Below are 16,103 nucleotides of genomic sequence, written 5' to 3' on the forward strand. Positions count from 1 at the left end.
CACAAGACAATGAAGCTAGAAATCAGTAACAGAGGGAGAAATGGATAATTCACAAATACATAGAAATAGACAACATACTCTTAAGCAATCAATGGGTTAAAGAGGGTATCAAAGAAGGTTTAAATAAATGGAAGGATATTCTGTGTTCAAGGATTGGAAGACTAAATGTCATTAAGACATCAATACCTTAAGTAATTCATAGATTCAATGCAATCCCAATCAAAATTCTAACAACATTCTTTGCAGAAATGGAAAAGCCAACCATCAAATTTATATGGAAAAGTAAGGGGCCCCAAATAGCTAAAGCCATCTTAAAAAAGAAGAATGGAGTTGGAGGACTCACACTTCCCAATCTTAAAATCTTAAAATTTATTATAAAACTACAGTAATCAAAACAGCATGCTGTACTGGCATGAGGCTAGACATACAGATCAATGGAATTAGATTGGGAACTAAGAAACCAACCCTCATACTTATGACGTATTTTTGACAAGGTGGCAAAGACCATGCAATTGGGAAAGAATAGTCTCTTCAACAAATGATGCTAGGAAAACTCGATCTCCATTTGCAAGAAAAAAAAAATTGAGGACCCCTACCTCACACCATATACAGACATCAACTCAAAATGGATCAAAGACCTAAATTTAAGAGCTAGAACTACCAAACTCCCAGAAGAAAAGATAGAGAAGCATCTTTGGCTCTTGTGTCAGGCAATGGTTTCTTAGACTTTACCCCCAAAACACAAGCAACAAAAGAAAAAATAGATAAATGAGGCCTCATCACAATTACAAATTGTTGTGCCTCAAAGGATTTTATCATGAAAGTAAAATGACAACCTACACAATGAGAGAAAGTATTGGGAAACCACATATCTGATAACAGTTTAATATCCAGATAAAGAAATCCTTCAACTCAACCACAAAAAAAAACAGAAAAAACAAAAAAAAAACAATTGTGCCGGTTTGAATCTATTACGTACACCATAAAAGGCCATGCTCTTTTAATCCAATCTTGTGGGGACAGACCTATTGTGGGTGGGACCTTTTGATTATGTTGTTTCCATGGAGATGTGACCCTGCCCATTCAAGGTGGGCCGTAATTAGTTTACTGGAGTCCTTAAGAGAGCTCAGGGAGAGAGAGAGAGCTCAGAGCCAACACAGATCCAGATGCTTGAAGATACAGACAGAAAGATGTTTAGATATACTAAGCTAAGAGATGAAGTCCAGAGTTTGCCCTGAAGAAGCTAGGTGAGAACCCCCAGACACTTAAAGAGAAAGCCACTGGAACCAGAAGCTGAAAGCAACACAATCCAGGAGCAAAGGACCAGCAGATGCCAGCTACATGCCTTCCCAGCTGACAGAGGTGTTCTGGACACCATCAGCCTTTCTTTAGTGAAGGTATCCTCCTATTGATGCCTTAATTGGGACACTTTGATGGCCTTAGAACTGTAAATTTGTGAACTAAGAAACCCACATTGTAAAAGCCAATCCATTTCTGGTATATCGAATTTTGGCAGCTTTAGCAAACTGAAACACCAATTAAACAATGGGCTAAATACTTGAATAGAAATCTCTTCAAAGAAGATATACAAATGGCCAGAAAGCACACGAAAAGATGCTCAACATCATTAGCCATCAGGGAAATGCAAATCAAAACCACAATGAGATATCATTTTATACCCTTAGAACATCTGCTATTAAAAAAAAAAAACAGAAAATTAAAAGTGTTGGAGAGGATACAGACACAGAGGAACACGCATTCATTTCTGGCAGCAATGTAAAATGGTACGGCCGCTGAGGAAGACAGTTTGGCAGTTCCTTGGCAATCCTACTTCTAGATATACTCTCAAAAGAATTGAAAGCAGGGACTCGAACAGATATTTGCAAACTGATGTTCATAGCAGCATTGTTCACAATTACCAAAAGATGGAAGCAAACCAAGTGTCTACCAACCGATGAATGGATAAACAAAATACGGTATATACATAGAATGGAGTATTATTTGGCCATAAAAAGGAATGAAGTCCTGATGTATGTGACAGCATAGATGAACCATGAAGACTTCATGTTGAATGGAATAAGCCAGACACGAAAGGACAAATATTGTATGATCTCACTGATTTGAAACAATTAGAATAAGTAAACCCATAGAGTCAGAATCTAGAATATCAGTTACCAGGGGATGGAATGGGGATAGGAAATGGGAAGTTAAGGCTTAAAATGTACAGGGTTCCTATCTCGAATGATAGCAATGTTTTGGCAGTGGGTAGGGGTGATGGTAGTACAACATTGTGAATGCAATTAACAGTGCTGAAATGTATATCTGTATATGATTAAAAGGGGAAATATTAGAGTGTACATATGGTAACAGAATAAGAAAAAATTTTTAACTCCATGGAACTACATTACACAGAGAATCCTAAGCTAAACCATAGACTTTACTTAATAATACAACTATAAAAATGTACTATATCAATTGTAACAAATGTTCCACACCTATGAAAGGTGGTGGTGGTGGGGTGGTATACGAGAATCCTGTGTTTTATGTACGATTGTTCAGTAAACCCACAAATTCTCTAATAAAGAAAAAATAATAATAATAAAAAAAAATTGAACTCCTAGTGCTTAAAAACACAACATTGAAATGGAAAGTTCACTGGATGATTTTAATAACAATGCAGAAGTAAAGTTAAGTGAACCTGAAACCATAGCATAATAGAAACTGCAAACTGATGAAAACTATCTCAGAAAGAAAAAAAAAACAAAACTGGAAAATAAAATGAACAGAGGCTTGATGACCTGCAGAACAATACAAAGCAGTCTAACAGATAACACTGGAGTCCAAAGCAGGAGGGAAGGTGACAGAAAAAAAAAATATTTGAAGAAATTGATAGCTAAAACTTCCCAAATTTGATATTTAGAACCCAGAAACCAAAGAGCCTCAATAAACCCCAAGCAGGATAAACGCTTTACAAAAATGCAAAGGCACTGAAATCCAGTGATAAAGAGAAAATGTTAAAAACAAAGAAAAAGAAGGTGCGGGATGTACTGAAGAACAAAGACGAGAGACAATAGACTTTGCATTTGAAACGGTGCAACCCAGAAGACAATGGAACAGCATCTCTATAGTGAGGAAACAAAAAGAAAGCTGTGCTGGCTGATCTCATTTGCCTTTGCAGATCTGTCTCCCCCTTTTCCACCTGCTTTCTGCCCCAGGGACATCCACAAAGCTCCCACAGCTGTTTCTGGCTGGGTCAGGCCATGAGGAACCCTGACAGGAGGTCACAGGGAGGGAGGAGGGGGAGGCTGAGGTGTTTATTCCCAGGCTCCTCAACCGAGGTCCCATCCTGTCCAGGCTGCCCTCCCTGCACTGCTCCCCTCCCCCAGGTTCCTATATCTTCTCTCTCTGCTGCCCAAGGAGATTAACAGCCCCTGCTATTATGATGAGCTCAATGCAAAGCACAACCCCTTGTGGTTTCCCTACACCCTGTGCATATCTTCGGAAACAGTCCCTTTATAAATCCTCTTTTTATTAATCTGAGTGACAATCTGTTTCCTTCTACATCCCACAAATTCATAAGCCATGAACTTTCACTTACTTCATAACAAAACATCAAAATATATAAAGCAAAAATACAATAAAATATATAAGGGAAAATGCAAGAAAAAGCAAACAAAACCACAATTATAGAGGGAAACTAACTCTTGATTTATGATCAAGTAGACAAAATAAGGACACAGAAAATTTGAATGATGTAATTAAAGAACTTGAAATTAATGACATCCATACAAACTTTTTCTTGTGGAAATTTCAGTCATATATAAAAGTAGAGACAACAGTATAATGAACCCACATACCCACCTCTTAACCATAAATATTAATGACATGCAGCCCATCTGGTTTCAACTAAACTCACACTTGCTTCCTCTCTTCCCAACCCATGGGATTATTTTGAAGCAAATCTCAGACAGCATTCCATTTCATCTGGAAAGACTTCAACATAAGAGTCTAAAAGTTAGAATGCTTCATTATCACATCTGAAAAAACAAAAAACCACTCTGAGTCCTTCACAAAATTAGATAATGGACATATATAGAAAGCTGTATCCAAACAAACAACAGACCTTCCTTCCCTGAGCCATGAGATATTTATGAAAATATACCATATTCTAGGCAAAAAAAAAGAAAGCCTCAATCGATTTCAAAGGGCTGAAATTACAGTTCGCATTCTCAACACAACAAAACCAATCAGAAAATATTTTAAGTTTTTTCATTAATCAATAAACTCTAGAAGTATAACCCTAAGGAAAATAATACAGACAAAAGTAAAAAGAAATTAATCAGAAAACAAAGGATTGATAAAAGGTGAGATCTGGTTCTTTGAAAAAAACTGAATGAGTGACCAATCTCTGACAAATCTAATTGAGAAAGAGGGCAAAGAAAACACAAAATAAAAGGATGGAGAAAGAGGCAGTAACATCTGATAGTGAGATATAACTATATGAGTGGATAACCTGCAGTGATATACTAAATAACTTTTAACATCTGGATGAACAAATACATTTTGGATAAAATAAATTATCAAGAGCACTCAGGGTCCAAGAGAAGACTAGAAAGCGATAAAGCAGGCATCGTGAATGTTGATGGTAGAATCTAGGCGGTGTGGGTGCAGGCACACCCTGAGGTGACCCCCAATGAGTCCAGCTCTTATATAATCCCCTCCCCCTGAGTGTGGGCAGAATCTGTGACTTGCTTCTAACTAACACAATATGGCAAAGGTGAAAGGATATCAATCCCATGATCACATTTCGTTCCACGACTCTGTCTTGGCAGACTAGAGAGAAAGCCCCTCCCTCACTTGCTTTGAAGAAATAAGCTACCATGTGGTGGGAGGGCCAGGTAGCAGGGAACTCTGGGTGACCCCTAGGATCTGAGAGCACCCTCTGGCTGACAGCCAGTGAGAAAACAGGGGCCTCAGTCCTACGACCTAAGGAGAGGAAATCTACCATCAACCCTGTGAGCTTGGGCGGGGACCCCACGCCCCGGATGAGGCTGCAGACCCGGCCCGCACCCTGAGTGCAGCCTGGTGAGACTCAAGCAGGGAACCCAACTGTGCCCTGCCAGCCACCCGACCCACAGAGACTGTGTGATGATAAATGTGTGTTGCTTGACGTTGCTAAGTTCGTGGTAATTTATTAAGCAGCAATGGAAAACTAATACAGTATACTGTGTTACTATGCAAGTCTTTTAATTTTGTTATATGCATGAAGCTTTTCATCATAAACTGTTGGGGGCAAAAAAAAAAAAAAAAAGATAACTCAAGGAGAAGGGAGGGAGGGAGGAAGGAAGAAAAATAGTCCAAAGAATAAATTTTGTCATTAAAGAACTACCCTAAAGTCCCCTGGCTAGGGAGTTTTGTAGCAGAAAGAGCAAATCCAAAAGGCTTGGAAGAGATTGAAAATCCATCAAATCCATTTTAGAATATCAACACAATTCAGGTATCTGAACCTGAAAAATGCATGAGAAACCAAAAAACACAGAGAAATATCACTTATTAATACATTTAAAAAATCAAACACAAGAATAATTTACAACCACCAACTTGGATTTATGAGGGTGCCTTAACATTAAGAAAAAAATTGCCTCAATAGATGATTAAAAAAAAACCAACTCTGAAAAAACCAAAACACACTTGCAATGTGTGGAGCTTGTTTAAACACTGATTCAAACAAACCAACTACAAAGAAAATTTATGAGGCAATCAAAGGAATTTGTATACAGATTAGGTATTTAATGACTTTTATTTTTAAGGTTTCATAGTAACATTATGGTTATGAAAATGAAAAAAAAGAGTCCTTAACTTACTTTTAGAGATACATACTCAAATGATAATATTCCTCTTTACTTTTGTATATAAATGAGAATTTGCTACAATAAATTTTAAAAAACAAGAACACGAATGGGATCAGCTCAGTACTATCACCACTCCGAAGCGTGGAAGACTGAGAGGCAGACCCATTCAAATCAAGAACAAAACTAGGACATCTGTCTGGTTTGCCCATCACTTGTTCTGGCCAACACAATAGAAACACAATAGGAAACAGAAACACACAGTACAGACACTGGGAAGGTGAAAACTGTATTATCCTTATTTCAGGGGATATGATATCTCATCAAGAAAAATCCAAGAGAATCAACTGAAAAATTATCAGAGTAAATAAAAGACTTCAGTTGTGGCTTTTCTGTTGACCAGAGGATGACAGGATCTTATTCAGAGGAACCACAAGGAGGCTTCCTCCTGTGGCCACGTGGTCCATGCTTCCCGGGGGCCCTCTGGAGCTGCACCCCTTGTTAACCGCCCCACTGTCAGCCTCCTTTAGCCTGGCTGCCCCTCTCATCTCATGAAGTTGTGGGCAGACCTTCCTGTTGTCTCACACACACACACACACACACTTGGATGAATTCCATGGCATGTGGCCTCATTATCCTCCTCTCAACTCATCTCCCCTGCCCACCGTGTTTCCATCACACCTATGCAGACCAAACCACTGCAGGCTTTTCCAGGCTGCACACCATCTGCTGGGGCTGCAGGACCACCCTAGGAGATGGCCCAGAGGACTCCTGGTCTCCAGCCAGCAATGCTCCCCCACAGCTACCTCCCATTTGAAACTTCTTTCTCTTTCTTCTCACACTTGAGGGAAAACCTCCATGAGGTTCTGAAGGAAAAGACATCAGATATAGCTCTCCATGCCCACCTGTACCCCTGCCCCCTCCTAATACTCTGGAATCTGGCCTCTACCACCTGTCAGGGCTCACTCAGTGGTTGTGCCGGCTCCCGGGCGCCCCCTCCCTCCCCACCAGCCCCTCCCATCAGCACTTACACATGGCAAAGTCTCCCCCAACTCTGAGCACCCTTGCCTCCCTCTCACTCCCCCACCCACTCCCACTGGGTGCTAGCACCACCAGGCTTATGCCGAGAGCCCCAGTGACTTTGTCAAGACATCCTAATGTTCAGTTTGATCTCACTTCCTCCTTGGTGTTATCTCACCCCACCAACCACTGCCTCCTCCCTGACTTGACTTCCATGACCCCTACTGCCTGGTTTCACGTCCACCTCACTGGACACCCATCTACAGCCTCCTCTGTAGCCCTTTAAATGCTGTGGATCCCCAGGGCTTTGTTTAGGCACTGTCTCACCTCCCTAAGCCACCTCATCCATTCCTACGGTCTCAGGTACCATCCATCTCTTTGGGAAGGATGTCCAAGCCCCAAACTCTCCTTGGAAACCAGACTGCCTCATGGGTATTTTCTCTTGAACATTTCCCAGGAACTTCTTCCTTCCCTTCACCACATATTTTACTGAGCACCTACTAAGAATGTGGTGAACAAAACAGAGTTCCTGCCCTCAAGTAAGCATATCACCTTCCTACCCCAGTGGCTAGAAACACAGAGTCACCCCCGGACACTTCCCTCCTTTTCACCCCCACAGCCAGTTGTCACCAGGTTCAATCACTTCTCCACCAGGACCCCAGTCCCCAGCACCTGGCCCAGTCCCTGGCACAGAGCAGGCTCATCAACATGTGATGAATAAACGGAGAAACATTCCTCAAATCCATCTGCTCCTCTCCCTCCCTCTGCTACCACCTGAGTTCCACACATCGTCACCTTCACTGGGCCACTGCAAGTGCCCCTCAACTAGCCTCCCTTCTCCAGCTTACCCCCCACCTCACCTCAACAAAACCACTCTCAAGAACAGATCAAGTCTGATCCCATTAGAGCCTTCCATGTCAGACAATGGTGAACTAGCTTGTTTCACGCCAGCTCTGCAGGGAGTACAACTAGGAAAACCAGACAAAATATACGTATTTTTTAATCTGGTTGACATCATAGAGCCACCAAGGCAGGGAAGACTTTAAAGGCCAAGATCTTGAAGCAAAGGGAAGCCCAAAGAGGTGAACCTGATATAAGGCATCATTTTCCTTTTGAGGCTTTGCCAATTCAAAAGTGCAGCTGAAAGGCTGAGAAACTGCGCAAACAGCAGGGACTGAGTGGGTAGAAGCTTGGCAGAGGTGTTGGCAGTCTTGTGGGGCTGAGGAGACAAAACCAGAAGTTGGGGCCTGCAATGTTTTTAGTCATAATCCTTAAAGGCTATAGCAAGGGGCAGGAGTGAACTGAAAACTGAGCAGCCTCTACAAAAATCAAAACCAAGCTTTGAATCTGCTCTGTCCCTGACTAGATTAAGGTCATCCACCTCTAACTGCCTGCTAAAAGCAAAAGTAAATCCTCTCTGGAGAAAGATAACATTAACTAGAGCTTCAGATTACTGCTACAATTGTTAATACAAAATGTCCAGCATGCAATTAAAAATTACCAGGTATGCATCCTATTCAGAAAATACTTTTAAAAACTTCGAAAAATAATTTAAAAAAGACAAACAACCCAACAGGAAAAAGAAAAAAATACCCAAATGGCCAATAAACATAATTTTAAAACTGCCATAATTAAAACAGTGTGATACTGGTACATAAACAGATACATAGATCATATGTAAGAACTTAATATAAGTAGGTAAAATAAATCATCAAGGAAAGGATGGATGGGTGGTTATAGGAAAATTAGTTAACTGGGATAAGCTTGGATTTAAGGCTTATGTTAGAACATCAAAATAAATTCCAGTCAGTCTAGATAGTTAAATGCAAAAGGAAGAGAGGGAAGGGAGGAGGGAGGAATGAATTAGAATCTTAAAACAATGAAGAGAGGCTAAGGAGGACGCTCTCTGACCAGCGACGCTGTCACCGCGGGTGAGGGGTGCGGGGCCAGGGAGCCTGGGTGGGGAGGGGCAGGTGGCATTTACCGCGTCTATCTCGTTGAGAACCTTCCACTGCTCGTAGGGCACACCCAGCGCCTCGGCTGTCTGGATCGTCCTCTTCATTTGGCTCGTCCAGACCTTCAGGTCCTTGATGTTCTGGTCACTGATGAACTGGGCCAGACTCTTGGCAAACTGAAAAGCACCACAAGCAAATTCAGACCCATGGGTGCTGGGCAGCCCTCAAAGGACCCCGCAGCCACGGGGTCCACGGGGCTTCACAGGTGTGATTAAAAAAAAAAAAAAGACATGAACTCACCTTTTAATGACACCCCCCCTCAACAAGTGCTGTCTTGTGCATCCTCCCCAGTTCCAGCCATGGCTCACCAGGCCCCCATACTCCTTGAACCATGAGCCCTGGGTCGTATGACCCTCCTTAGTGCGCCTCAATATCTCCCCTGGGCTGTTCCAACCATCAGCTGCACTGAGGGAACTCGGGTCCCTCCCAGGGCAGCAGGCCTTTCCGAGGAGAGGGGCTCGGCAGGCAATAGCAGACATGGAGGCCAAAAGTCCAGGCACTTGATTGGTGTCTGCTGACCACCTCCCTTCACGATTATGGAACCTTCTAAACTGAAATGAAGGTTGTCCACCTCAGCTGGTCACCCAGCACTACAGGCTGCACATTAGCTTCAAGAGCTGCGGCCCAAGCCTCAGCGTTCACCCCCAGGCACTCAGGCAGAGATGCCAGGGCACAGCACCCCACCCCAGACCCACCCCCACACTGACCTCCCTGCCCCGGGGGGACAGTCCTGTGTCCCCACCAATCCGGCCCTTGAGGTTGAGCTCACTCTCCCCGTGCCGGCAGAGGTAGATACAGCGGGGCGTGACGTGGATGTTCATGAGGTAATACACGATGCGGCTCTGGATGTGGTCAGCCACCCGGTTCACCACGTAGCTCTGCCCCACGTCCATGATCTTGATGTAGGAGAGATCCCTTTCCAGAGAGAAGGTAGAGAGAGGCCTCTGAGTATGGCCGGCCAGAGAAACCAGGCCGCAGAACCGTGCATCTTTGACCTTCGGGCTTGAGACCACAAGGCAGGATGGTCAGCCAGTGTGTGAGTGGTGGGGGAGAGGTAGGAGCAACACAACACGCGTGACACACAGGCAAACACTCATCATGCTTCCCAAAGGTAACAGCCAAAGTGTGTAGTTCAGTCATACCACATCAGCACTTTTACCGCTGCTCGGGTGTCCCTGGGCCCCTTCTCACCCACCTCTGAGCTCTTAACACACTGTTTCTGCAAGTTGAACAGAGAGACAATTGTCTCCAGGATTGACCTGGGAGAGGCTGGCAAAGGCTCTACCCCTCACCCTTCCCATTCAGTTGTCCCCAGACTTGGCCTTTCCTTTCCCCAGCGACCCTGTCCCTGGAGTCCAGGCCAGGTCATCCAAGTGTGCCAAGCAGCCGCCACATCCCATGCCGGGCAGCAGGTGGATGAGACAAGCACAGGAGGCCGATGCTGGTGGCAGCAGTCAATAACCCCAACCCAGCCACTGCCCTCACTCGGGTCATGTGCAGCGCTGCAGCCCGAAAACTCTTATCTGTTTATGTCGGGGGAGGTGGGGAGCAACAAAAGGACAAGGCGGGGTTTCTCAGGTATCACGCTCCAGTTCAGCCCTCTGCCCTCTGCCCTCTGGAGAGTCCTGTTTCAGTTCTCGCAGTTTGGACACCAGGACCTTAGTTTAAGGTTGTTATTCTGACACCACCAATAAAAACAGGAACCACTCCAAATAACCCCCTTTGAATGCAAGCATGTCATAGAACCATGGGGAGGAAAACTGTGCTGGCGAGAACAGAGGCAACACCTAAAGCCAAAGGGAGACCTGGGCAGCAAGTGTCGATCAGCCCCAGCTGGGTCTGGGCTGGCTCCCAAGTCCAGCTGGAGGGGGGACATACGGCCAGTCTGGGGTCGGTTCTATAAACACCCCCAGAGACCATCTCTCCAACAGTTCTTGTTTTCCTCGGCTCATGTGCATTATATTTATGTAATTATAAATGACCCAAGCCCAAGTTCATACTCTCGCTTTTTCACTTAATGCTATATAACATACAATTATCTCGCTGTAATTATGACTTATAACCACTGTGTAATATTTTACCAAAGGGCCACACTGTTATTTACTTAACCACTGTCCCATTCATGCTGTAGGACAGGAGTTGGCAAACTACACCCAGAGAGTCGAATTCAGCCTAAGGCCTACTTTTATAAAAAAAAAGTTTTACCAGAACACAGCCATGCCCATTTATTTACATACTCTATTTCTTTAGTGCTATAATGATAGTTGCAACAGAGGATGTTTGACCTGCAAACCTACTATCTGACCCTTTACAGAAAAACGTTGCTAACCTTTGCTGTTGACCCTCAGCTGAATGCACCTCAGGAGTCAAAACACCCCACTCCAAGGCTGTTTGACCTTCCATCCCGGAGGGAGGCAGATGGAGCTAACAAGCACTGGCCACTGCCAGCTGTTTGTAGGCAAGGTCTGGGCACCCCTTCCAAAAGACAGGCTGTGCATTTAAAGGAGAGCATGCAATGCTTGCAAGTGCCTCATGGGATGATCCTCTGCATTGAAATTAGGCTTGGACTTTATGATGGAATAGTAGAAAAATCCTGCCTCACAGAGTTCCAGATGAAGCAATAGAGGCTCTGCAAGTCACTGCTGGCTCACAATCTCTGCCCCAAGAAAAGCAACAAAAAAGGCCAAACACTCTCTGCCCTTTGAGGTGGCCTCTCAGCTGCCACCACAAGGAACAGCATCAAGGCAGGTGCTAAAACCTCCCTGTGGGACCTTCAGAGGTTTGGGGGCTCTGAGCCCACCGAGCCTAGGGACACCACAGAGAGCAGAGCCAGTCTGGGGAGCCACAGGAGACAGCGAAGGGGGACCCCCACCACCGGCCCCCACCCCCGCAGGACAGGGTGCTCTCCTCTCTCACCTGTCCAGGTCCTCATCCAGCGACTCATACGAGTTCTGATAGCACTCGATGCGCCGCATGAAATCCTCTGTGGCCTCGTCACTGTCACAGTCAATGTAGTCAGGGCTGCCCAGTTTTACTTGCTGCCGTTGCCAGACACAGAGCAGGACACATCAGGGCTGGGGGCCGGGCAGGGCCAAAGGCCAAGGGGAGCACGGGCCTGGGAGGGGGCTAGATGTGGAGCTGGAGGCCAGGTGAGGGGCCTGAGGCCAGAAGCCAACCCCAGGGAAGCTAGTACTAACTGGAAGAGTACAGCAGCACCCTGGCCCAAGTTCTCATACTTGTGCCGGGAGGGTGCTTCCGAGCCCTCTGAGATTGAGGCCCCTCATCTTGTGTATAGGGATAGGTGACACTGGAGAGAAGGGACCTGGAAGCCCCTCCCCACCGTGAACTATCTCCCCAAACCCAGATGCATGCACCTTGAATAAATGAGGGTGCAGGTGGGGGTGGGGGCGAGAGTCTCTTTCTCAAAATATAAACACCCACTCTGGGGTTGATGCTCCTCTCCCAGGGGATGATGGGTTGGGGAGGGAAGGTAAGAGGAGGAAGCAAGAATGAATGCCCACCCGCCACACAAGTGGTCCCCAGGGACCCAGGCTCACCCGACCCAGTATCTGAGGATAAACTACCTCCCCACCCTTCTCCCCTCAGAGTCAGAAATGCCAAATTAAGGCCAGACCAAACACAAGGCAAAACCTCGAGAGGGATCTCACTGTCCCATGCCCACTTTGGTTTTATTACTGCCTTCAGCAAGGCCAGACGCCCCTACTCACGACAATGTTGGCGGCTATGACCTCAGGATCCACACAGACGGACTCAACAAAAAAGGTCTGTGGCGAGGACCATCAATCCAGAGGCACCAGGGATGGGGGGCAGAGAGAAGGAAACAGACACATTTAGGCTCTGGGCCTGGCTCCATGAGCTGCCCACCCCGTGAGGGCCACGCTGAACAGCAGCCCAGGCCCTTGGAGGCCCTTCTTCTAGGCGGACTGGGCCAAGCAGCGTGGAGCTAAAGCAGGGGCCGCCCTATCCAGGAGTCTCCCACCAAGGCACCCCTGAAAGGAAACCACAGGTGGAGAGAAAAGAGCAGTCCCTCTCGTCTCAAATCACACGGAGCCATGTCAGCCAGATGTCCTCCGCGCACCAGGAGGCTGTGGAAGGAGCCCCAGGAGGCCCAACAGAACAAGCCACAACCTGAACTAGGAGGTGAGTTGACCAGGCCTCACCTTGTAGCCATTCTGTTCTCCAAAATTAAAGATGGTCTCTCTCCGTTCCCTGGTGGTATTTGTTGCATCGAAAACCTAGGACCAAAGTGGGGTTAACTCAGCCTCTGGGGTCTCGCCAGGATCTGCTGCCGCCCAGGACACCCTCCTGGCCAGCCACCTTCACAGCTGCAAGGGGCAGGCTTAAGAATAGGGAGGACACCAGGGAAGGGGTGAGCTCCCGAGGAGGGGGCGGGCAGCAGACCCCGGTACAGAGGCACCCACTCAGCACTGCTCCGCACACAGCAGAAGTTCGTGTATGACCAACAGGGCTTCCGGTTAAAACCAGTTAAACCTGGTGAACTGAGCCTACATTGATTTCCACTCCATCCTGAGACCCCAGTTAAATAGGAAAAGGAGGATAAAGAAAGCAGGACAGGAGAGGACAGCCAGCAGATGGGAGATGTCAATGAAACTGTGTCTATCTTTAGACACAAGATGACTGACTCAGAGAAATGGAGATAGTCAAAACACAGGTGCTTGCAAGGGGGAAGAAGCCAACCAGAGCCACCCACTCACAAAGAACTGGGAAACATAGGAACAGGGGCACAAGCATCACTGAATAAAGGGAGGAGGGTGCAGGGGAAGTGGGAGGACTGGTTGGAGGTCCAGCAAAGAGCAGCTGGAGCCCCAGGCCCTGCCCAGGCCCCCTCAGCCAGGCACTGACTGATCTGGGGCTCCCCGCAAAGTGCTAGGGCCTGCCCAGGCACCCTATGGTGCAGCAAGTCCACACATCACCACACCCAAGCAGCTTCTGAGTGTCACTTTTAAGAAAAGACATCCAGCCAGAGCTCACTGGATGCTCCAGCAAAACCTCTCATGTGAAAAATGGAAGCTAAAGACTAAATTGAACAGCATAAGTGAACCGGGGTAAAATGAAGACATGGAACAGAAGAAAATTCAAAACACTCACAGTTAATATTCATAAAGACACAAAAGTAAACACAAAGCAAGAACAGAGGTCTAAAAAAATCACCCAGAGAACCAGAAATAACTCCTGGAAATTAAAAATGTGATCACAGAATTTTTTTTAAAATTTCAACTGAATACTTTCAAGATAATGTTCAAGTCTCCCTGCAAGTAGAACAAAAAAGCTAAAGGGAGAGGAAAAAGGGGAAAAAGATAAATTTAGGGATCAAGCCTAGCATGCAAGCAACAGGAGTTCTAGGAAAAAAGCTCAGAAAATGGGAGTGAGGGGTCAATTATCAGAAAATGGGGGTGGAATTATCTAAGAAATAATACAATTTCCCCAACCTGAAGACAAGAGTTTCCTGATGGAAAGGGCCCACCCAGGACCCATCATGGTGGAGAGGAGAAGACCCACCACAAAGCACATCACCGTGAAGACCCTAAAAGCCTCCCCAGAGGCAGGGGCACAGGAAATCCCCCGTCTTCCCAAGACATAAAGCTTTTAGGAAGGTTGGCAAATCTGAATGACACAACAAGCTAGAATATAGTGTCATGGAAATTCCAAGGGAAAAGTACTTCTAGCCTAAAATTCCATGCCCAACCATCAAATGCAAGGATTAAAAAAAGAGAGAGATTTCCAGACATGCAAGGTCTCGTGCAGTTTATCACCCATTACCTTTCTCAGAAAGCTACTGGAGGATGTGCTCCACCAAAACAAGTCAGAAAACCAAGGAAGAGGAAGAACTGTGATCCAGGATCAGGGCATTCAACTCAGGAGGGAGGAAAAAGGAGTTACCAGGGTGATGGCAGTGACGTGGATGGAGAAAGCAACTAATACAGACTGCAGCAGGGGGAAAGAGAGCCCCAGGAAGAACAATTCCAGGAGGAAAAAGGAAGGGAATGAACAGCTCCTGGTTTGATCATATAGGGTTGGGATAGGGCTCTCTCCGTAGGCACCTCGTCCCAGCTTTCCTTCAATCTAACTGAAGGGGCTGACACACAGGCGGAGTTCCCTTACCCAGTGTTATGAGTTGAATTGTGTCCCCCAAAAAGATAATGTTGAAGTCTTCATCCCCAGTACCTCAGATTGTGACCTTATTTAGAAATAAGTTCATTACAGATGGAACTAAGTGATTTTAAAATGGGGAGATACTGGAGCAGAGAGGCTGCTTAATCCAATATGCCTGGTGTCCTTTCTAAGAAAGGAAGAGGAGACACAGGTGGACAAGGGAGAGAAGATGGCCAAGTGATGACGGAGGCAGAGAGTTACGCCACAACCCAAGGAACGCCAAGGATTGTCAGCCACCGCCTGAAGCCAGGGGAGAGGCATGGAACAGATTCTGCCCTAAAGGCTTCAGGGGGAGCGTGGCCTTTCTGACACCTTGATTTCAGACTTCTAGCCTCTAGAACCGTGAGGCAATACATTTCTGTTGTTTTAAGCCACCTGCCTAGTTTGTGGTACTTAGTTACAGCAGCTCTAGGAAACTAAGCCACCCAGGAATCAACCAGTTCCTGAACAGTCAGTAAACGCTGGGCAGGATTCTTCCCATTCCAGGAGAAATCACATTTGCTAAAGACCCAGGTAACATAATACCCCTGACTTCTGAAGTTGGCCACAAAACAGAGTATTCAGAGGGATGCCCTGCAGGGTCAAAGGCAACCACAAGCCCAGAAGGAAATTCCTGGCCCAGACCCAGCCTCCGGGCTTCCTCCTGCATTGCTACACTGTGGATCTTCTCCAAGGGCCGGCGCCCAGGGACGTCTGGGGACACACACGCACCCTGCAGCTGCATGATGAGCAAAGGGGCAGAAGTGTGTGGGCGCCCATGGGTTAGATGTCACCAGGGTGTCACACTCACCGCCACATGTCCCCCCTCCTCACTAAGGAACCGACGGACGTCACAAAGGGCTGCCAGGGCACACTGCCTTCAGGAGAGAAAACACAGGGTCAGCCCCGCCCCTGACCCTGGCTGCAGGAAGTCAGCAGGTCAGCGACACATCTACCCCAGACAGGAGAGGGGACCCCTTCCTAGTCCCTTCTCTCTCTCCAAGATTTCTCTTTCCTTGGGGTAACTCTGCCCCTATAGGGTGGA

The 16,103-nt window shown here is 46.3% G+C and overlaps 1 protein-coding gene across 5 annotated transcripts in view; it reads right to left on the reverse strand.

Moving 5' to 3' along the window:
- The window catches only part of PFKFB4 (6-phosphofructo-2-kinase/fructose-2,6-biphosphatase 4), a 50,712-nt gene that overhangs the window by 17,446 nt on the left and 17,163 nt on the right, over window positions 1–16,103 (reverse strand). For all 5 annotated transcript variants that reach the window (XM_037850327.1, XM_037850308.1, XM_037850321.1 and 2 more), the window contains exons 4-9: window positions 15,870–15,936; window positions 13,066–13,140; window positions 12,613–12,669; window positions 11,801–11,922; window positions 9,592–9,799; window positions 8,854–9,000 (exon numbers count right to left, since the gene is read on the reverse strand). In XM_037850327.1, coding sequence (XP_037706255.1) covers window positions 8,854–9,000; window positions 9,592–9,799; window positions 11,801–11,922; window positions 12,613–12,669; window positions 13,066–13,140; window positions 15,870–15,936 — 676 coding nt within the window. The remainder of the gene's footprint in view (window positions 1–8,853; window positions 9,001–9,591; window positions 9,800–11,800; window positions 11,923–12,612; window positions 12,670–13,065; window positions 13,141–15,869; window positions 15,937–16,103) is intronic.

The sequence above is a fragment of the Choloepus didactylus genome, chromosome 1 (assembly GCF_015220235.1).
Source record: "Choloepus didactylus isolate mChoDid1 chromosome 1, mChoDid1.pri, whole genome shotgun sequence".
NCBI classification, from domain to species: domain Eukaryota; kingdom Metazoa; phylum Chordata; class Mammalia; order Pilosa; family Megalonychidae; genus Choloepus; species Choloepus didactylus.